General features: G+C 45.9%; 1 protein-coding gene and 1 long non-coding RNA gene across 3 annotated transcripts in view; one reads left to right on the plus strand and one right to left on the minus strand.

Annotated features, from left to right (window-relative positions):
* The window catches only part of LOC132021488 (uncharacterized), a 175,844-nt gene that overhangs the window by 101,880 nt on the left and 51,115 nt on the right, over window positions 1–22,849 (plus strand). The window lies entirely within an intron of this gene.
* ANTXR1 (ANTXR cell adhesion molecule 1) overlaps window positions 1–22,849 on the minus strand; it is a 212,953-nt gene that overhangs the window by 64,342 nt on the left and 125,762 nt on the right. Inside the window, exons 13-14 of the mRNA XM_059405947.1 lie at window positions 18,952–19,047; window positions 1,699–1,740 (exon numbers count right to left, since the gene is read on the minus strand). Of these exons, the coding sequence (XP_059261930.1) occupies window positions 1,699–1,740; window positions 18,952–19,047 (138 nt within the window). The remainder of the gene's footprint in view (window positions 1–1,698; window positions 1,741–18,951; window positions 19,048–22,849) is intronic.

The raw sequence follows: 22,849 nt of genomic DNA on the forward strand, positions 1-22,849 counted from the left end.
AAATTACATTATCTGTTCCTGTGGGATTTCTTTATTTTTTTCTCTGCTGAAACATTAGGAAGGAGATTTGGGCTGCTTAACTCATGAGGCCAGGGAATTATGAAGACCAACATACATGCTGAGTGAGCAGCGTAGCCTGTAGCCTGCCCCAGCCAGCCTGGAAACTCCTTCAGGTCCAACACAGACCCCTAGATCTCAAGGATCCCAAGGTTGTCCTCTTTCAGAAATCCAGTCGGCCTTCTTCAGTTGGAAGTATGACTTCTCTGGAAATAGTGCATGAAACTAGGTGGTGGTGGGTAAATTACTCCCCATAGTCTGGTACCTAAGTCCCCTGTTGTATTTTGACCACAGTGGCTGCCAGGTCACCTTCCAAAGGCAAATGCAGAGTCAGCACCAGAAGAAAGGGCAACAGTTCCTCTAACTGAACAAAATGAAGGGAGGGAACATTCTTCACCCCAGGGCAAACAGAGCAACTTCTTCAAGCGAAAGATTCTTGCCCTATTTTCCTTTGGGAGTATGAGACAGCTGCACACAAGGGAAACCCAGCCAAACTGGAGCCCGTGGAACTCACCACGGTGCTTTCTCTTGAAGGATTAAGAAAAGGCTTTTGTGGATGTAAAGAGGGTTTTTTTCCTTCCTCCTTTTTGCAAAGCAATGTAATTTCCTCCCTTGATTTCTGGGCAGAAAGTCTGCATTCCAACAATATGTGCTTTAATTGATTACAGCTATTAAATCCCTTGGCTTATGAGCATATGGTTCAGGGTATAATAGATCCATGGAATGTTAAATTCAATCATTCTTCTCTCCATGTGCAGGAAACTTGACAAAGGCATTGGGAAGAGGAAGGGTGAGGGGATTGTGCCCAGTTTGGACACAATAGACTTAAGGGGTTGAGGGCAATGAACTTGAATCCTCACCCCTATAACTTTTGACTCCACTAAATTTTCAGACCTGTAGCTGGCTTCTAAATTGGTGAGTGATGCATCCAAGGAGGCCTGTTGCTTTGGGCATGATCAGAGGATGAGAAAAGCTCCTGGCTGGATGCCCCTGCCCAGGGATGCTCCTTCTCACGGCTAGCCTTTAATGCCTCCACCAGATTTTACCCCAGGCCATGCTTGCACCAGAACGGCCTAGTGACCAATTTATGGAGGAATCGAAGATGTTTTCTATTCCTTTAAATGATGAGGATTTGAGAGCAAGGTCAGGATATTAGCATATCCGTTCCCAACCCTCACATATTTGTATCACTGCCTGGCAAATCTTTAGGTGACATTATTTTCAATGAAAGCAAAATGAAATACTTAAGCATCAGGCTGTTCCTAGAATCACTAACTATTGGGAGAATGTAACAAATTTGCCCTGATCTACATACAGGAAGCATATCTCTCTGCAGGGAAGAGAGAAACCCACAGGGTCCGTGTCAGAGGAGAAAATTGTATGGATAAAAGTATCTATGTTTGCATTTCAGATTTTATCTTTGCAGGGAGAAAACCCTCCCAAACCATTCTGTCTGTGCGGGCCAGTTCCGTTAAGTTCCTGTTTGTCCTCGATTTGCAAAGGATCCAAGACTTCCTCCCCACTCCCTGGGCCTGATTTAGCTCTACTTTGCAGGGGTCTGAGTCCCGGGCCAGCCCAGCCAGCTCTCTGTCCCACCTTACCACCCTCTCCATCCGGTTGCTCCCTGCTCTAGTCACTTACCTCACTCTCTTCCGCAGGGGGTGGAGGGACCTCCTTGATAATCTGAAAAGGATAAAAAAGAAAAAGAAAAAGTCAGTGGAACGCTCTGGCTACCTGCTTTACAAGAGGCCTGTTCTCCAGAAGGGCCTTGGTAGTATGGCAATAATTACCACCGTGATGGGCCAATGTAAGAAAGGCTGGGTCAATGCCATGATTTTGACCCAGAGATTAGGGCCTCGACTGAAGAGGTACAAAGATTTACATTACAATATTCTAAGGTTTTATTCTGCAACATCCCTCTCATCAGGGCCGCAGAAGAGAGGTGTGTGGACACTCTGGGCAGGGAAAGCAATCCGGAACCCCTTCTAGCCAATGAGAGGATAACTGACCCATGGGAGGAGGACAGTTGAGGGACAGTGAGCAGTTCCTGCTCCTGCTTGTCTCCAGCTTGCACGTCTCGTGTGTAAAAGGAATGCCCTTGCAGTTAATGAGATTTAGAGTCTTTTATAAAGCATCGTGGCCATTACCCACTGTGACTGACCCCACCATGTCCCTTGGAGGCTCCCTCCTCTCACCCCAGGCTTATTAGAATTTTGGGTCCCCTACATTCAGTCTTTTCCTTAGAGAATTCTGCTTATACAAAAGTCATTTTATATATATCTCTTGATGTCCTGGGCTGGCCTGGGCCACTTTGAGCTTGGGAGCTCAGATCCTGCCCACAGGACCAACAGATGCTTACTCTTCCAGTTGGGGTGCTCACCTGGCTGCTGACCTGGGGGCCTATTAGGCATCAAGGTCTTCCTCATCTCTCCCTCTTGAGCACATGTCTCCTTTGATTGGATGACATGGGGGCCTCCTCGGGGTTCTGACCCCACTGCTGTCACCCACACTACCATTATCTGTAAGATCATCTCTCTGTGTTGAGACATGCTACCGACTTGAGGTTGTATTAACACCGGCCAGGGAACAGAAACTCTAGCCAGCTAAAAGGATGTATTCAATTAATTAAGAGGCAGAGGTTAAGGCCTCTGGGGCTTTCAAGCTGTCATTTCATCTGCCCCCACTTCCTGGCCACTGTGGGAAGCCTGCTGAAGGTCTTTGGAAAGCATAAAGCCATGACTTTGCTCACCCACTCAACACTGGCTCTGAATTCCTTAAGGAAATCTCTGGGGAAGGCCACTGCTGTCCAATGCTGACTTCCCATCATGCCAGAGGTGGGGATGATTTTAAAACAGGAAATGGCCAGAAACTGGAGGGAGAGGTCAGGAGTTGGGGACAGCAATCTGGTAGGCAGCTTTTCTCTTAAGGCAGGGTTGGGAGGGAAGTGAGGGAGAGCAGGATATCGAGGAAACAGACAGATGTTGGCAGAGGTGCTAAGGGCAGTGTGCACGGCAAGGATGCTGGATATACAGAGGTTCCATGCAAAACAACTGGGCTCTTGTCTTCGCAGTGTTGCTAGCTTCCTCCCTCACTGCATAGAAGCATAGCATCATTGTCCAATGGGAATCCCAGGCCAGCCTTTTTCTTATTGTGGAGATCTGACAAATTCTTGAACCTCCCTGGGCTCCACTGTTCTAATCAGTTAAATGGGAGTCACATAACCTTGTAGAGTCGTGATGAGCAATAGTGTTTGTAGAACATCTGGTATAAAGTGGTGTTCAATAAATGGTGCATGATATTATTATTTATCTTTATTTTTTTAAAAAGATTTCATTTATTTATTTGATAGAGAGAGATAGATCACAAGTAGGCAGAGCAGCAGGCAGAGAGAGAGAGAGCAGGAAGCAGGCTCCCTGCTGAGCAGAGTGCCCAATGTGGGGCTGGATCCCAGGACCCTGAGATTATGATCTGAGCCAAAGGCAGAGGCTTAACGCACTGAGCCACCCAGGCGCCCCTATTATTTTTATTATTATTATTTTTATTATTCTCCTTTGCTTTTCTTTGTTTTCTCCTTTCTCTGTCTCTTTATTACCCCTTTAACGAAGGTTTCACTTAACCCCTTGCATATACTGATCTACTAATGATGATGTGTGGTGGTTTCCATAAAATGAGTAAGGCAGAGGGCTGGTGCTCGGACAGTGGGCAGGGGCTTGACAGTGCCCAGGGACGTCAGGGTGGTCAACAGCAGGGTGTCTCACTACATATGTGTGGGGCACGTGACATGAGCCAGGAAGTGCAGCACCAAGTGGCCTACCACTCAGACCAGCCCAATGGTGGCTGCCATTCAGGGTCACTTCTGAGTATTTACTGAATTCTACATCCAGCAATATCCCAAGGGGGACCCACAAGACAATGTCAAAATACACAGTGTATCAAGTATTCATCAAAGGTGGACTAATTTGTAAGCCAGGTTTCATGCTGACACACTGTAAATGGGCACCTGAACTTCTGGAAGAATGCCACCATGCTCAGGTAAATAGGAGGCACCTCTAGTCTGGTCTTCCTGGATGGGTGCCTAGCAGTACTGAGCAGGAATGACGAGGAAGTCTTCCTGTTGCTTCAAGCTCCGCCACCACCAGGGCTCCCCTGGGACGGCAGGAGCGTGTTTCAAAGAATGATCCAGACAGGCGACACTGAAGTCATTACATGATTATTCCAAGTCATGAAGCTAGACAGGCTGTCTGTGAGTGAGCCAAATGCCTGTGCCAGGACCAGCACACGGGCCACCCAAAGGAATGCTCTGAGCTCAGGGACACGTGATCCTCAACCCTCAGAGGGCCAAAGCCCAGGCCTAGGAGAGCAGTTGGGCAACACACCGCATCACTCTCTAGCCTGTGGTACCACTGCAGCCTGGCAGCACAGAGGGGCGCTGGACCCACAGGATAAAATGCCAACTGTCCCACCTCCACAAGGCCTGTGTGATGTGCCCCACCTTCCCACCTCACCCTTCTTCACTCTTCCCAACACTTTGCCTACTTCAGCCTCTTGGTCACCTTCTTGCTCCTTCCATGCACCCTGCTGCTTCTCACTTGTAGCCTAAATGCTTTCTACTTTGCCCCACTTGGTCCCTGTGCCTGCACATAACCAGGTTAACACGGACTCATCAACTCAGATAGATCACCAGTAAATATACCTGCCCTCGAAATTGCCCTGACCTCACAGACAGGCAAGCTCCCCTTTATGGGATCTCACAGGACCCAGTGTCTTTTGTAGCACTTTTAATTATAATTAACAGATGAATGCAACAGTTCTTTGCTTCCAACTAGTGTGACTAGAAAGCGCTTATTTCTAACTAGAATGTAAGCTTGAATCAGCGCTGAGCACTGCCAAGCACAGGTTTGACTTGGCCCACTTTCTTTCTTAGAAGATTCTGGGAGATTCCTCTTGGTTGTGAGTGGGCTTGTCAGATCTTTCCCCATTACGAGGGACAAAGAGAGGATGGTAAGGTTGAGGAGCTCCTTAGTAGGATGTTTCAAAGGAGCATGCTCAATAAGCATATTTATAGGATAACATAAAGGCACTGAATGGCAGTACTGGGGACAAATCTGGGGACATTTTTCATACTCCTCCAGAGGCCAGCACCACTTCTCTACTTAGCATCTTTAGCTTGGTATTGTCAATGGGCAGAAGGTGACCATTTGCTTCCTTGGAAGAACTGCCCTAGAGATCCTTCTGCATTGTTGTTTGGACTGGTGGGGTATAGGGGATAAGAAAAATGAAACAGGATGTGCACTTCTGCTGAGCAGGGAACCTGATGCGGGGCTTGATCCCAGGACCCTGGGATCATGACCTGAGCTGAAAGCAGATGCCTAACCAACTGAGCCACCCAGATGCTCCTAGAATGTAGACTTTTGAATTTTATTCATGTTTCTTTCTTATCTGATAATTTCTTGAAGCTGTCACTGCTGTGAATTGGGAGCAATGCCCCCTCTCCCATCTTATCAGTTTTAACCATGTTTGTTTAGATAAACATGAAATAGGGCCAGACTTGACAAAGACTGTTGTATGGATAAAGGAAAGAAAAGATCAAAAGATCAGGTAGAATCTTAATAAACTGAAGTCTTCCTGGCAACTTTACATGGAGTCAAAACAAATTACACCCCCCCCCTTTTTGTGTGTGTGTACACCCCTTGGTATGGCTATTAGAAATTGTAAGGATGAAGATGTGGAGACAGTGCTGGTGTGGCATGAACACAGTAGGAAGATCAAATACACCCAGGTCCTCTTTGATACCTGGGAACTTCACTCTGGCTTTATGAGTCAGGTTCACCTGTTTAGGTCTCTGTAATGCTCTCTCTTTTTAAATTTATTTTTATTTATTTATTTTTTAATTTTTAATTTTTTATAAACATATATTTTTATCCCCAGGGGTACAGGTCTGTGAATCACCAGGTTTACACACTTCACAGCACTCACCAAAGCACATACCCTCCCCAATGTCCATAATCCCACCCCCTTCTCCCAACCCCCCTCCCCCCAGCAACCCTCAGTTTGTTTTGTGAGATTAAGAGTCACTTATGGTTTGCCTCCCTCCCGATCCCATCTTGTTTCATTGATTCTTCTTCTACCCATTTAAGCCCCCAGGTTGCATCACCACTTCCTCATATCAGGGAGATCATATGATAGTTGTATCTGTAATGCTCTCTTTAAGAATTAATTTTATAGAATGTTGAGGTGAAATAAAGTACCTGCTGACTTTATTTTGCTTGTGGTTTTTTTTTCCTCTAGAAGTATTCAAGTTTTGCTCCTAATTTGTATGTTTTGTTCTTTGCCACCGTTTGCCCTTGCTAACTTCACTGCTACTGTTTTGTGTAGTGGAATGCAGCAGGCGATCTACCCAGTTTTTAACACAGGGATCTCTTCCTTTTCCCACGTGATAGCCACACGGACTCACTAGGTGTTCCATTTATTTATTTTTTGTTTTTATTTTTAATTTTTAAAAAAGATTTTATTTATTTATTTGAAAGACAGAGAATGAGAGAGAGAGAGAGCATGAGAAGGGGGGAGGGTCAGAGGGAGAAGGGACTCCCTGCCAAGCAGGGAGCCCGATGCGGGACTCAATCCCAGGACTCTAGGATTATGACCTGAGCTGAAGGCAGTTGCTTAACCAACTGAGCCACCTAGGCGCCTGTTTATTTTTATTTTTTAAAGATTTTATTTATTTATTTGAGAAGGAGTGAGAAGAGAGAGAGAGAGAAAGCACGAGCAAGGAGGAGGGGCCGAGGGAGTGGGAGAAGCAGACTCCCAGATGAGCATGTAGCCAGATGGACATGGGGTTTGATCCCAGGACCCTGAGATCATGACCTGAGCCAAAGACAGATGCCTCCCGGGCTGAGCCACCCAGGCACCCCCTACTTTTTATTTTTAAAGACTTTATTTATTTGAGAGAGAGAGAGTGAGAGAGAGCACAAGCACAGGGGAGTGGCAGAGGGAGAGAAAAAGCAGACTCCCCACCGAGCAGGGATCCTGATGCAGGACTCGATCCCATAACCCCAGATCATGACCACAGCCGAAGGCAGAGAATTAACTGACGAAGCTGCACAGGCACCTCTAGGTGTCCCGTTTCAAGCTGTGAGGCAGGTCAACATGGTGTGAGGAGCAGGAGGAGGCCAGGCCTGGCTATTCCCATCTGGTCGCCTGCTGTGTCCCCACCACCACCTCATCACATTTCTCCGCCTTCTCTTTCCTGTCTCTGCTCCCTGTGACAGCAGCTGGCTATAGGCTAAGCTGTTGACACTCATTTTAGACAGATGCCCATCTGAGGGCATGAGAAGTAGGACAAAACAGAGGACTCTTTGGGTTCTCTGTCTCCATAAATCGTATTTAGGGACTCAGGATCCTTTTTGCATGAGCTGGGTGAGAATCACCTCCTGCAACTCCTCCACGCTGAGAGCATGGTTCTCGTGTTGCAGAGGAGAAGCTTCCTTGATTTTGAACCCATTGTGTTGTGCAGGCAAAGTTCAAGAGGACTGCTTAAAAATACTAGTCTGTTAAAAAATTCAGCACAGGTCCTCTAATTTGAATGAGATCAGTTTTATTTTTTTTTTTTTAAAGATTTTATTTATTTATTTGACAGACAGAGATCACAAGTAGGCAGAGAGGCAGGCAGAGAGGAGGAAGCAGGCTCCCCACAGAGCAGAGAGCCTGATGCGGGGCTCAATCCCAGGACCCTGAGATCATGACCTGAGCGGAAGGCAGCGGCTTAACCCACTGAGTCACCCAGGCACCCCGAATGAGATCAGTTTTAAACTTCATGGAGTATCAGAGTGACCTGGAGGGCTTCTTAAAACAGATTTCAGGGCTACACTTGGCAGTTTCTCATTAGTAAGTTTGGGGGAGGGTGCCTTTGGATTTTTTTTTTTTCTCTTAAAGATTTTATTTGAGAGAGAGAGAGAGAGAGTGCACAGCAGGGGGAGAGGCAGGCAGAGGGAGAGGGAGAAGCAGGTTCCCTGATAAGCAGGGAGCCAATGCGGGGCTCAATCCCAGGACCCTGGGATCATGACCTGAGCTGAAGGCAGATGCTTCACGACTGAGCCACCCAGGTGCCCCAGAATCTTTGCATTTCTAGTGAATTCTCAAATGTTGCTTCTGCTCCTGGTCCATGGACCACACTTTGAGAATTATGGGTTGGCTTATTTCTCACAATGCTATCTTCAATTAGATATGCAGGGGGCCATGTTGTTGCTTTAGGTCAGACATCCTGTTTTGAACTGCTTATGGCTGATTAGAAACACCGGCTTTGAAATGTCTCCATCTAAACATTGTGGTGTCCCCTGCTTTATTGTCAGGAACTATGGGATCTCCATAGAGCCTACATTGGCCTGTTGGGGAAGACAAGGAGTTGTTTCTGGAGAAGACTCTCAGCTCTGCTCGCAGGCACTCGCTGGCTTTCTCCAGTGAGCATTTGTGCTCATCTGTGTGCAGAGCTAGCCATGCCTGATCTCTTGGACCCAGTCTGAAGCAGTCCCAGCCACATAGTTCCCTGGGAGCTAGGGGCACAGATCTTAGCTTTCACGGTCTACACCATCAGCAGTTAATGCACTGAACGGTGTTTGCATCTTTCTCAGCCCCTAGAAGACATGGGCATCCTTGGCCAGCTTTTGTCTCGACAAGTAGCCCAGGGCTTGTTACTCAGTCACTATTTCTGGGAAGAATGGGCATGCATTCCTATGGAGGAAAATGTAAAGGAAGCTTTCCTCATTATTCTAAACTTCCTTGCCTCTCCTGTAAGCACTCTGGTGATACAAGACTCCGGACTGCTCTCCTTTCTCTCAATTGTCCATATCGGTGCTCCTTTAGTAGTTAACACACCAAGAGTGCCAACTGCTGAGAGTCGGTTGTGACACTTAGATGCATTATGAGGTTCTCATTAGGGTCATAGGTTGGATTTATATTATTTACAGTACTTTGTTGGACACATCTATACTCCATTCTATCCCCTAAACCCAGCTTCCACATAAATTCACTTGAGTGTAGTTCAAGAATCCACTTTCTAAGCACTATGTCCCAAACTAATTTTCTGATAAAGCTTCCCAAAAATTTGAAAGTGACACACACAGTCCCTTTTGTTACACTACAGGTATGCAATATGTGAATTTGTTCATATGTGGTAGGTAAAATGGGCACAAAATCAGTAAACCATGAGATCATGTTACCTCAAAATTTGATTGTTCATGAGGTAAAGGAGAAGGTAATATATATATGTATATATATATATATACATATATATATATATTATATTAATTTTTTGTGTGGTAAAAAAAATCACACAATATACCATTAAACTTTTTAAAGTGTGAGGGGATTATATTTGGTGCCACTGAGTAGCATCAGGTGAAGGTAAGGATGCTGCCCAGCCGCCATCAGTGATCTGGGAGGAAAAAAACCCCCACACACCATATCCGGTTTCTCACTTCTGTTCACCCTCATTCGATGTCTGTGTGTCTCGTGCTCCTGAGCCTCTGTGCTTTTCCTCATGAAAGCATTTACTACAGCATCTTCCACACAAATGTGTGTCTCCTGGTCACAAGAGTCCAGACACCGAGTGAAGGAGGAGAGGTTTACAACGTGGAGGAGAAGCTTGTGAGGAGATGAGAGAAGATGAGGCATCAGACCAATGGAAGTAAAGGGGCCCACACTGAGCTTCATCAGAGGCCACATGGAAGAAGAACCGAAAGAAAGGAGAATGGAACTGAATGGGAGCCATCATTGGCTTTGAAGAGGATTAGAGGCACGTGCCACAGACTGAGGGAGAGGCTCTAATGTCACAAGCAGCTGAGTAGCACTTTTATGGCATTCAGTCTTAGAGCCACACAAACAGTCTTTTTTGTTTATGAACAGAAGGACCTGGCAAAACAACAGAAGCTGGATTCCTATTTTAAGCTGGTGCAGAAGGAATAACAAGACAATGAGTCACAGCCATCCACCTCTGGTATCGTGACACTTTGTCCTAAGAATGTCCTTCCTTCCATCCTGTCTCTGTCACTCCAAGCCACAGTGCTACATCACACTCACAGGCACCAGGAAGCTTCATGGGTCTGTTTTTACAAATCCAGGCAAAGTGGTATATTTACTATAGCATAATTTAAATTAGGCACTTACGATGCTTAAAATAGGAGTTTTCGAGTTTATTATTAATTTTTTTAAAGTGGATTGTTTTACTAGACTGCACAGTTTTGAATACTGTGCTCTGAACTCATGTTCCCCGTTAGTCCTGTTATTTTTGTGGAGCCAAAATTCGATAATGGTATTTTTAGGAAAACATGTTTTAGGAGAAATGATAGTATTTGGAGAACTTTCTTTTCTTTTTTTATTTTGGAGAACTTTCAGTGTACCTGCTACTTAACAACCATTGCTAACTGTGGAGAGAATGCAGGAACTCCTGACTGGACCTGACTTCCTTATCTAATTCTGATCTCCATGCTTCCCATATGTACTAGAAAACCTCAAAGAATCTGAGTAATAACATTCCTTTGGTTTTTGGTAATTTTGGATTGTGAGCTCATGGGTACTTTGCATTTATCTGAAGGAATCCTGTGAGGACTGGGTTGAGGGCTCCACCTGCCAGAGAAAATCTGAGTTTCCTTCTGCAGATTCCTAAGTACTTCCAAACTGACCACTTTCCTTAGTGTGCGATTTACAGAACCACAAGTAAGATACATGATAATTCTAAAACTTAGAGGTTATAGTTTTGAATTCTTAGGGACACACACACACCCCAAACCCAAGGCCCATCCTTTTACACAAGTTCCCAGCTTTAAGCAGAAGACTCCATTCCAACTCCTATATAGGGGCTATATAAGGCTATTTTTTTTTTTTTTTTTAGATTTAATTTATTTGTCAGAGAGAAAGAGAGAGAGAGAGAGAGAGAGAGAGAGAGCGAGTGTACAAGCAGGGAAGCAGCAGGCAGAGGGAGAAACAGGCTCCAAGAAGCCCGATGCAGGACTTAATCCCAGACTTTGGGATCATGACCTGAGCTGAAGGCAGATGCTTAACCAACTGAGCCACCCAGTGTCCCTATATAAGGCTATTAAAACAAATGTCTAGGTTATTGGGATCAGAAAATCTCTCGCCCCTCAGACTGCCACTGATTTAGGGTCAGCCAACCATCTGATTTCCAGATCCTTCTTTATTTTGGCCCTGAAAATGTTCTCTAGTTTCTTAATGAGCCTGGATATGTATTTGAAACAACTTTTATTAGATTTTTTTCTATAAGTTTTTTCTTCCCCCTTTGTTTTGCTATGTGGTCCTCACTGTATCACCACCAAGAGCAATTTCTTTTTCACAAATGATTGCTCCTTGCATGCTCAGAGGGGCTGGCTCAAATAAATATTGTATTTAGATGGCTAAAGTTTTGGGGGGCCTTAGATTCAAAACACTGCTTATCCTGAGACTTCTGGGTTGGTCTCTTAGCACTAACCCTTCCACTGCCTCCTGGCCTCATAGGTTCTGTGCAAGGAGAAGCCATCAGAACAGAGCTGTGTAGAGAAGAAATGCCAGTCGAGCTCTGAAAGCTATCTCACAAGGGCTTTAATATCTCAGATAGAAGGGGACACTTGCTCTCATGCTTTAAATTCTAGGCTAACTTTATCATAACTGTTTTTCTCATTAAAATTTAAAAAACCAAGGGAAACCGGGCGACTTGATGTGGAAGACATCCAGGAAGTATGAAATGTTGGCTAATGGCCGATAAGTGTATCTTTCTACTCCCCGAACAACATAGATGTCACGGAAACCTCACAGCTGATTGGAGTGGGTCAGTGCTGGCCAAGTACTGCCTGGATCGTCATTGGACACTGTAGTTTAGCAAAGGCTCTGGTGCCAAGGGGGTTGATCTAGAATGCAGTACAAGAAATTTTCATAGAAATGAGGTTAACTTTTTTCTTTTTCGCATTTGGGACTCAAATTTCAAATGTTTTTGGCCCTCCTAGTTCATCTCTCTTAAGATTCATGTCTCTAATTTGCCTTCGGGCAAACGCCCCAGTAACTAAAATGAGAGTAGTGAGGGACAAGCATTTTCACATTAGTTGATCAGGCCTACGTGGCTTACATGGTAACTTAAAAGAATAGCTGTGCATATTCTCCAGGAGCTGTTATGTCACTGTCACTGCAAAACACTGTTAAGTGAAACAATGAAAAGAAATCCATGAATTCAGACCCCCTCAGGCTTGGGGGAGGAGTGTCTGGTCTGCCTAGATTATGGGGAAGATGATTCCAGCCACAGGTAGTGCCTGTGGGATCTGAGCAGGGCACACAGGGAACAAGGAAGGCTTGACGATGTTCACAGCATGTCACGCTAGTTGGCTTTGATACAGCCTCTCAGCGGGCCAGGAAAGAGGCCACACCTCAGAGCTCAGGAATCTGCTCTTCCCACTGCTTGACTATGTTTTCCGAACAGTATTTAGTAGAAGACTCTTGTTTTCTCCAGGTGTCAGTACATTAATAGGTATTCGGGGGCACCTGGGTGGCTCAGTGGGTTAAGCAACTGCCTTCAGCTCAGGTCATGATCCCAGAATCCAGGGATCGAGTCCCACATGAGACACCCAGCTCCGCGGGGAGTCTGCTTCTCCCTCTGACCTTCTCCCCTCTCATGCTCTCTCTCAAATAAATAAATCTTAAAAAAAGTAATAGGTATTTGGAAGGGGGATGGGGATAGGCTATGGAAAATTTCCAGGGTCAAAATAAATTTGGACATGCATAACACAATTATCTTATTAAACACTCTGAGAAGTTCTACAGTGAAGACAGTTATGGAATTTAATTTAGTGGTGTCTTTTAGACTTATTGTCTAAATACCCTGTTCTGAAGTATACCTACTTACATCTTGTAGGTACTACCGTTCTGTGGACATAGTTTGGAAATGCTGTCCCCTGAGTACCTACATCATATAATCCTCAGGTTGTTTCGATGTGTAAACAGGTCTGAGAAACAGGGGCCAGGGAATCCCAAAAGGGAGGAGTAGATTCACTTACAGGAGATAAGAATAAAAAGAAGCAATTTTAGAGACACTATGGTTCCAATGTTTAAATTTGACAAGTGAGGAAATACAGGTGAAGGGATTTGCCGGATCCTGTAAGTGAAGAGGAAGCTACCTATTGGAACCCGGTTGTCTTTAATGACAGCGCGCCTCTCCTCATTTCACCCAGCAGGCACGGGGATGCCGGTCTCTGGGTTTTAAGGCAAGTGGCAAGGCCAGCCTGGCAGGGATGAGGGAAGCCACGAAGCGAGGTAGAGATGAGAACAGACTGGGTGTGTGGGGTGTGTGGTGCAGAGCTCCAGAGGGGAGGGCAGGCCGTGGCAGAGCTCTGTATGCCTGTCAGAAACAATCTCGTAAGCTGCAGAGTGAGGAGTGTCCAGATGGGGATGGGTGGAGGCGAGAAAGGGATCCAGAAAGCATGAGGAGTCCAGGCCCTGGATGCATGGCTAAGGAACAGCTTGCCCCAGTCAGGTTTCTATATAACAATCAGTAAATCCCTTTGCTGTGTTAAGCTTGGCTGTCTGGCCCCACGAATTAAATAGTGTGCTTCAAGGTGTGGAAAGCATGGTTTGAAGACTTTATTTTTATTTCAGGAAGGCATATCAAGTTCTTGATTGATTTTTGTCCCTTACTGTTTGTCATTGGAGATGTCAAAGGGACTTAATTTGTGGAACTGTTCTTGAAATTCAATAAAGTGAATTAAACAAGATCTTTTTATACACCATTTTAAAAATTGTTCATAAGAGCCTACAGAGGCATTAAAAACAAAAGAGGGCAGAATTTTGCTTATGTAGGAAGAAACTCTGGATTCCCGCACACTATCCTCTCCCTACAAACAGAATAAAAGTATTTGCCTCTATTTGAACAGAAATCTAATGATTTGATCACACCTAAATAGCATGGCTTAATTGGATTTCAGAAGAACTGTAACTTTATAGCAGATCTCTTCTGTTTTCTTTCTAATAGTGATAAAGAACACATAACCTAAAACTTCTCATCTTAACCATTTTTAAGTGTATAGTTCAGTAGTGTCAAGTTCATGTTGCCATGCAACCAAGTTCCAGAATTTTTTCATCTGGCAAAATATGACAAGATCTTTTTACTTGGAGTTCTTGTTACACCACTAACCTCCCCCAAACACGGGCACATTTCTATGATTTTATTTAAGAAGTGGATATAAATGTGTTCTGTTATACAATTTGATACATAGACAACATTACATGTATTATCCATGTAATTTATGAAATGCAGGACTGCCTGCATTTTCTGGAATAGTTTAGTGCTCTCTATCACTGATTCATTGTTGCCTTTTCTCTCTCCACATTCAAGCCATTCAAAACATTTACTCTTCTAATATATTTCACCTTTTTTTTTTTCATGATCGTCTTCTTATTTTCATTTCCTAATCTTCTTTTTTGAGTTCAGTTGAGAGATTTCAATAATATTGGACCAAACTTAAGAGTAGATGGAACGGCCAGTGCATGGCTTACGGGGTATTGTGATGCCCCGTGTGGGACTGAGACAGGGCTATCTTTCTTTCTGGTAAGATACTGACCCTTGATTTCCCTTTTCAAAAATGCAAATAAGTCTGGCATGCATAGGCCGGTGCCTGGCTCTCCCTCAGTGTGGGTATTTTTGTGCCAGTGAATACATGTAGGAATCTTAGAAACCAAAATTTTACCCAGTGATCCCGAGAGCCAGGCTGGGGAACACTAAAAGGTTTTGATCCAGGATCTGGCCAATGACTTCTCTCTCTCTCTGTATCAGTCATGACTGATAGATTCTACTCTGCAGTGCGGGCAGTAAGTTACCCCAGGTTCCATCTAGCTGAAAGTTAAGAGCCCAGATGGGAGTGGGGTAGGAAAGGCAAAATGCAACGAGGAGCACTGGTCACTTTTCACATGTCTTCTTCCAGACAGGGCCAGCAGGAAGAAAGGATGCTGAGGCAGAGGGCAGGCCCGATAGTAACTATTACGTCTGGTGTGGTCATGCTGGTTATTATGTTTTAAAATGCTTTTTATGATTAGCAAATAGCAACTTGGCCTTCTACCCCAGGATTTTGTGGACTTCCCCCCCCCAACCCCTGCCTCATAGCCAGCCACTAAAGGGTTAATATTTGGCTCAGTTGGGGCGCCTTATTAGGTTGTTAAATATTTTGCACATCACTCCTGGAGAAAACTTTGCAGCAAAGACAAGCCTCTTGTACTCTACTTTTCCCGAGACCCTGCTGCTCCCTGGCTGTTTCCCATCATCACGATGTAGCTTTAGTACCAGGTCATGGGGCATCTCCTACACTTGCGGCAGGGCAGGGGGAATAACAGAAGAAGGTTTCAGGACCATCATTCCTGAGGATGTCCTCTGCCAGTCCCAGAAGCTTGGGTAGGGGTGCGGTCCCTCAAGGGAGAGAAATGTCCTGCATCCTTGGAACCAGGATCCTGGGGCAGGGGGCGGGGAGGTGATGTTTGCCGTCCTTCCTGTGTACTCCCTTTAGAAAACACATGACTTTGTCCTGTCTCCTCAGACATCATCACTCTTCAAGAAAGCCAGTGGTCAACAAGTAGTTTTTGGGGGCGTACCAAGCATCAGAGCTCTGGCCAGCTTTCAGAAATGGGGATGAGGGCAGTTTTTATAGACATCATAAACAGGAAAATTAATCTCCAAGATCTTCCCTTGTAAAGAAATCCTTTGGGACTTACAAAATCAGATCACATTAACACATTTTGGCCACCTTCCAAAACAACATGGACTTAAGCAGATAAATTCATTGAAAAATATTTTGAATGTTGCAAAACAATCTGGCCTTAGGTGACACTGCTTCCAGTAATGAAAGACATTAATTCGGAGACATTTCCCTGGAAATTAAAACCGCAATGAAATATCACCTCACACCAGTTAGAAGGGTTGGCTATCATCAAAAGACAAAAGATAACAAACACTGGTGAGGATGTGGAGAAAAGGGAACCCTTCTGCACTGCTGGTGGGAATGTAAATTGGAGCACGGAGGTTCCGTGAAAAATTAAAAATAGAACTACCATATGATCCAGCAGTCCCACTTCTGGGTAGATATCCAAAGGAAATAAAATCATGATCCTGAAGAAGCCTCTGCCCCTGCATGTTCATTGCAAAATTGCTTACAATAACTAAGACATGGAAACAACCCAAGTGTCCATCAACAGATGAATGGATAAAGAAACTGTAGTACCCATATACAATGGAATATTATTCAGCCATAAAAAGAAGGTGCTCCTGCCATTTGCAACAACCTGGACACATCCTAAGGCATTATGCTAAGCAAATTAAGTCAAATGAAGAAAGACATATGTCTTTCATATGTCACTTACATATGAAATCTAAAAAACCCAAAAACTAACAAACAAAAAAACCGGGGCACCTGGGTGGCTCAGTTGTTTAAGCCTCTGCCTTTGGCTCAGGTCATGATCCCATGGTCCTGGGATCTAGGCCTGCATTGGGCTCCCTGCTCAGTGGGAAGCCTGCTTCTCCCTCTCCCACTCCCCTTGCTTGTGTTCCCTCTCTCTGTCAAATAAATAAATAAAATCTTAAGGGAAAAACCCAACTCCTAGAAACAGATCATATTTGTGGTTGCCAGAGGTGGGACTGGAAGTGTGGGAGGAGGGGGAGTTGGGGGAAGGGAGATGTTACTAGACAGGAGGGTGACCATTATTAAGAATACTGTATGGTATATTTGATAGTTGCTAAGAACTGCTAAGAGAGTAAATCTTAAAAGTTCTCATCACAAGGAAAAACATTTTTAACTCTGAGATGCTGGATGTTAATCAAACTTATTATGTAAACATTTTGATATCTATTATGTATCTATTGATACATGTGTCAGATCATTATGTTGTATACCTTAAACTTAGACAATGTTGTATGTCAATCATATCTCAATAAAACTAGAAAGAAGAGACATTTCCCACCAATACAAATGGAATACAGGATGGAAATACAGGATTACTTCCCTATTATAGTAAATGTTCTTTAATATTGCTAACACTGCATAGCATTTCCTGGGTGCAGAGTACTGCTCTAAGCAGTATATCCATGAACTCTTTCAAGCTTCACCATCTATTCATGAGGTCAGTGCTCTTATGCTTCTCATTATACAACTGAGGAAACTGACGTGCAGAGAGGTTAGGTAACTTGCCCAAGATCACACAGCTAGTACGTGATGGAGCACTGCTAGCTGTACTATCATTCTTAGCAGTCCTTACCGAGGATTAGGTGTTTTTGAGAATGAAGGGGACTGGGGTGACTCCTGCTACAATAGGAACCCTGTTGTTCACAGCCAGCCAGTGGCCACCATTACCACCACCCCTGGCCATCCCTTTCTTTAAGAGCTGGCTGCAAAGGTTTGTTGGTCCCCTCCCACCGCCCCCCCCGCCCCCCGCTCAGAATTTCAGACTTGAAAATGTGCTTGTTTCTGAATCACCATGGAAAACACCTTGGCTGACTCATGTTCTTTTTTAACCCTCAAAATAAAATGGTTGTGCAGCCTTAAGTACTGAAAACACTATTTAACTTTTGGGGCTGCTATCGGAAGAATGCATGTGGAGTCTGGGTGAATCGGTCCGGTCTGGCTTGCACTAGCTGACCCGAGGCTTGTGCCTGTCCTGGGTAACCCCTCCCTCCCCCCCCCACATGTTCTAATCCACCGCAGATTGTCCCTTCCCGTCAACACCAGAGCTTCTGCAGGTGTAAGAGCCTCTTTTCTTTCCAGAAGTCCCTGCCACAGGGATCCACATCCTGGTCAAGCTTCTCATCTCCTTCCTTTACCATCTCTTCAGAATATCATTGGAAGCCCTCTCCCCAACTTTTCTTGACCAGTGCTCTAGGAGCTTCTGGCCCTCACTGAGCTCAGTTGCACATGAGTTCCCTCGCACTGTGGACTCCATGCTCAGAGAGAAAATGAATACAAGTTCTTGCCTGGAGAGGCTCACTGTCTCCCCCGTGGGACCCTGTATGGAAGAACTAAGATACAGGGAATGGAAGATGCTGGGCAGCAGAACAGGGGTCACTTCAAACTCACTGTGGCTTTACCGCCCATGCTCTGATTTGCAGACAGGCAGGGTGTGGGCTGGAAGTAGGCACATGAAAGTGATTTTTTTTCCCCCAGTTGGATAGGACTTTGTTTGGACTTTTCCTAGCCTAGCGGCCAGGGAATGCAAATTGACAAAGAGGCACATTTCATCTGGGTACAGCAAGTGCCCGAAGCTCCCTGGGGAGACATTGGCCAGAGCCATGTGGTGGCTCCTGATGGTGATGATCAGGAGGAGACAGATTTTTATTGATCTTGTAGCTGAAGTGCTTAGACAAGTGCTGGGCACACGGTAGAGGTGTCCTATAAATGTTAGCTAAAATTAATGAAATAAAGGCGGGTGCTACTCATGCTTGTTAAAAATAGGCCACAGGCACACTCTCCGTTGGGCAGACCAGCTGCTGAGGCCAGCATGGCCTTCCTCGAAAGAGTTCAGTTGTGCAACTCAACACACGTGTATGTGTGTGCATGCACGTGTGTGATACATGTCAAAAACACTCATCACTTACAGTATTCTGTGGGCCCCTCCAAGCATGGGAAGATGAGCAGCCTCCTCGGCTCCCCGACCTAAAGGCTAAATCTCACTCCCTAATCCATACTGATTCCTAATGACTTGTGATTCCACTGAGCAATGTCAGTTTATGCCAACTTTGTATAAATAATGTAAAATTTTCCTTAATCTTTAAAGGTTGTTTTGTTTTTTGTTTTTTTTTGGACAATCTCTTCTCCTCACCATCCCATTAACCTCGCGTCACCTTCTGAGGGAGGCCTGAGGTGAGGAGAATGAGCTTGGGGCACTCACCACGGTGCAACAGAGAGGCCAGAACCACCAGAGGAGAGCCAGGGCCAGGAGCAGGAACAGGATCAGCAGGGCAATGGCCAGGATGGAGCCGTCCGACTGTGGGACCAAGAAAGAAGACGGTCAGCGGTGGGGCAGGCCACGCGTGTGACCAGTGACAACCGGAGCCTCCCCCTCCTCTCCTCCCCACCACCAATATGACGATTTGAGGCCCAGAGAAGAGCACGGTTTGCCAAACATGTGGCTGACATTGCCAGCATTCTGGGCAACGCTGCCCGTGCAGCCAATGCTGGCGAGATGTGATGTGCCTTTTCAGAAGGCTCCGCTCTTCTCGTGGGACAACGTGCTGAGGGCCCAACCCTGCAAAAGCCAGACTGGGCGCTTGCTCAGGCAACTGGACGCTGAGGGGGCCTGTGACGGCTCCACGGCTCCTTGCCTCCGGCATCATCACCCTCTGCCTGGTGACACCCTCCGACTCCCTGACCCTGCTATTCCTGCCACCCCCGGGCTGCGCTCACGACCCTTGTGCTCCGGGTTGGGTTCAGCCTGCTCCCATGGACTCGTTCAGGGATAGGCCCTGACCCATTCATGAGGTAGAGTCAAGAGCCTGCTGACAGGCGAGATACAGAGCCCATGGATTCCAGGAAGGGAGAGGGGAGCAGCTGATACAGAACCTGGGAGAAAAGGGGAGTGGTGGCTGAGTCGACACTGCCCTCAGATCAAGTGGCTGTCACATTGGGGCCAGGAGGTGAGGCAGGCGCCCCACACAGATTTTACCCATTTGGAAAGTGCCGAGACCGGTCCTGAGCATGGTCATGGGCCGCTGTGGCCTGTGACAGAGGTTAACTTTTAGCAAACAGAGACCCCACTCCCAGTCGGTGATGTCGGGCTGTGGGCTCTGGGAAGCAGATTTAAGTCTCCACCTGCCCTTGCTGCCAGCTGCTGGGAGTGGAAATGGGTACAACTCTTGGGGGGTGGGGCGGCACCAGGCTGAGGAGCAAATTGTCATAGGTACTAATTGTCATGTTACTCTTTCTCAGCAAAGCTGGAAATTCCACTTTTAGCCCCCGAAAATTACCAGGTATGTTTGCAACTAAACGTTTTCAATTAAGGAATGGCTAATAATGCATTATAGAACTACGGTGCCATTGGTTACTGTGTAGATGTTGTTTTCAAATAATCTTTTTTAACTTATTTTTTTAAATTGTGTTATGTTAGTCACCATACAACACGTCATTAGTTTTTGATATAGTGTTCAGTGATTCATTGTTTATGTATAACACCTGGTGTCCCATGAAATTCGTGCCCTCCTAATATATTTTTTAAAGATTTTATTTATTTATTTATAAAAGATTTTATTTATTTATTGACAGAGATCACAAGTAGGCAGAGAGGCAGGCAGAGAGGAGGAAGCAGGCTCCCTGCTGAGCAGAGAGCCCGACGCGGGGCTCGATCCCAGGACCCTGGGACCACAACCTGAGCCGAAGACAGAGGCTTTAACCCACTGAGCCACCCAGGCGCCCCAAAGTTTTTATTAGCTTATTTGACAGAGAGAACACAAGTAGGCAGAGCGGCAGGCAGAGGGAGAGGACGAAGCAGGCTCCCTGCTGAGCAGAGATCTCAGTGAGGGGCTCGATCCCAGCACGCTGGGATCATGACCTGAGCTGAGGGCGGAAGCTCAACCAACTGAGCTACACAGGCACCCCTCAAATAATATTTAAATTACATTCCCGATATAATGAGTGGATTTAATAAACGTTGGGAGTGAGAGAGAAAGACTGAGGGATATTTACTAAAATACTAACAGTGGTTTGTCAGGTAGTGGGTTTACGGTAATTTTCTTTACAAAAAATCTGTAACAAGAAGATAAATTACTAAAGTTGTTCTTTAAAAAATCTGTCCTTGGGGCTCCCCACTTTGGTGTCCCAAGTTCGCCTGACCCAGAGGTTCTTACAGTGCCAGTGGACCTGTGGGGTACACAGAGGGGTTCAAGAGCGTGGAAACGTGTGACCCTCTCCAAAGTACACCATGATAAGCATGAACTGTGTCTTCAGGGGAGACTGCTGAGCACATGATCAGATTCTCAGAGCTGCCCTCACCCCCCAACCCATCCTGAGGAGCATCGAGGTTGGGAGGCCATTGGGGGAAGTATAGCCAGTTAATGGCAGCACTGGGACTTGACTCACTCCCACTCTAAGGGCTCAGCCGGGGCTCCTGGAAGCTGTTTAAAGGTAGTTCTTACTCCCTGGAATGTCTTTGACCAAAAAGCCAGGGAACTAATCATCCTGGTCCAACCCAGCCAAGGCTTGGGGAAGCCAGAGAGCCCCTGAGGGAGGCGCAGCCTCACGAACGCAGGTGCAGGGCCGGGCTGTGGGTGGGGACGGAGCACAGACTCTGAAGGAGGGACACAGCCGTGCCAGAGACGACCCACAACACTGATGTGTGAACTTCGGTGGAGAGGGATGCTCTCGGCAAGGACACAAAGAAGTCATGAGTGTTTCCCAAACTTACTGTTAGTCAGGGATAACTGTTAACCCCTCAGTCTCTGCATTCCCCAGCCAAAAATGGAGACACTCGACCTCGGCTGCTCCCCTGCACTGACAAAGGTGCTACAAACGACACCTAAGGTACAGGCAGACACGGGGCCGGGAACAGCACAAAAGCCATCATGTCAAACCCTGCACTGTACCTCACCCTCCCTCCACGTCCTCACCACAGCAAACACGGTGGGCGTTGCAGACCATAAATCTGCTTGCACTTAGAATAATAAATAGTTTTGGTTACTGAGAGGCTCATAAAACAGCAGTCTTTTAGTATTGAGTTATAATTTAGTGAAGCCTACAGACTACATTTATTCCCATTATGCTCAATCTCCCGGCTCCTGATTTTGTTTTTCACTTCAGATGGAGGAACTGAAGCAGAAAGGCACAGCTATTGTGGTGAGAAGTCTTGACTTCCTTCTGGAAGGAGAAGGTTTCCTGTGAAGTAGGGAGGGAGAGGGACCTGGCTTGCAAGGGGAGAGAGGAGGCTTCTGCCCCAGGGAAGATTTCCTGGGTTGAGACACACCTCTGTTTGGCCTTCTTCCAGCCAGGCTGGGTCTGCCGCTTACAAGCCACAGCTTTCCTGGGCTGATGGGGGAAGGAGACTGGGGGAGGAGGGGGACAGCCACGGGGCTCAGGAAGGGGTAAGGTGCCATGAGGCGAGTGGGAACACACAGGGCCATGAATTCCTGGCGGGATTTTGTCCTGCTCTGGAAGACGACAGCCTGCTCCCAACGCATTGCCTGCTCCCAACGCATTGCCTGCTTTTCAAGCACTTCCCCCAATCATTACATATAAACCCAGTGCAAATGAGTCACCATCAAATACAGGGCAGGAATTTTGGATAAACGTAGACCTGAAGCCAATGTTTTCCTGGGAGAGAACATGTACATGCAAGCCCAGAGGGTCCTTCACATATTCATTATCAAACGTTTATGGACCAGCTCTTCTGTGCCCATTGAGTAGAGCGATGCAGGTTCGATTAGACAGAACCAAGGTGCTCACGGCCTGCTGAGGAAAGCCATATCAACAATGAACCACGTGCGGGGGCTGTGTGTTAGTCAACAGCTGTTTACTCAGCCCCTTTCATGCGTCAGGTAGTGAATGATATAGTCAGTCTCTACACTTAAAGAATTTACATTCTGGTGGAATAGAGATGATGATGACGATGATGATGATAATTGTTATTAGTATAGCTAACAGCTCATATATATTAAATAAACATTATGTGCCAAGGACTGTTCTTGCTATGTACTGACAGGCTTTCATAGAATTTTCATTAACAAACAGATGAATTTAATATTATTTCTCTCATCTTATAGATACAAATCCTGAGGCAAGGACCAGTGAAGAAGCTTGCC

Source organism: Mustela nigripes, chromosome 7 (assembly GCF_022355385.1).
Source record: "Mustela nigripes isolate SB6536 chromosome 7, MUSNIG.SB6536, whole genome shotgun sequence".
Taxonomy (NCBI): Eukaryota; Metazoa; Chordata; class Mammalia; order Carnivora; family Mustelidae; genus Mustela; species Mustela nigripes.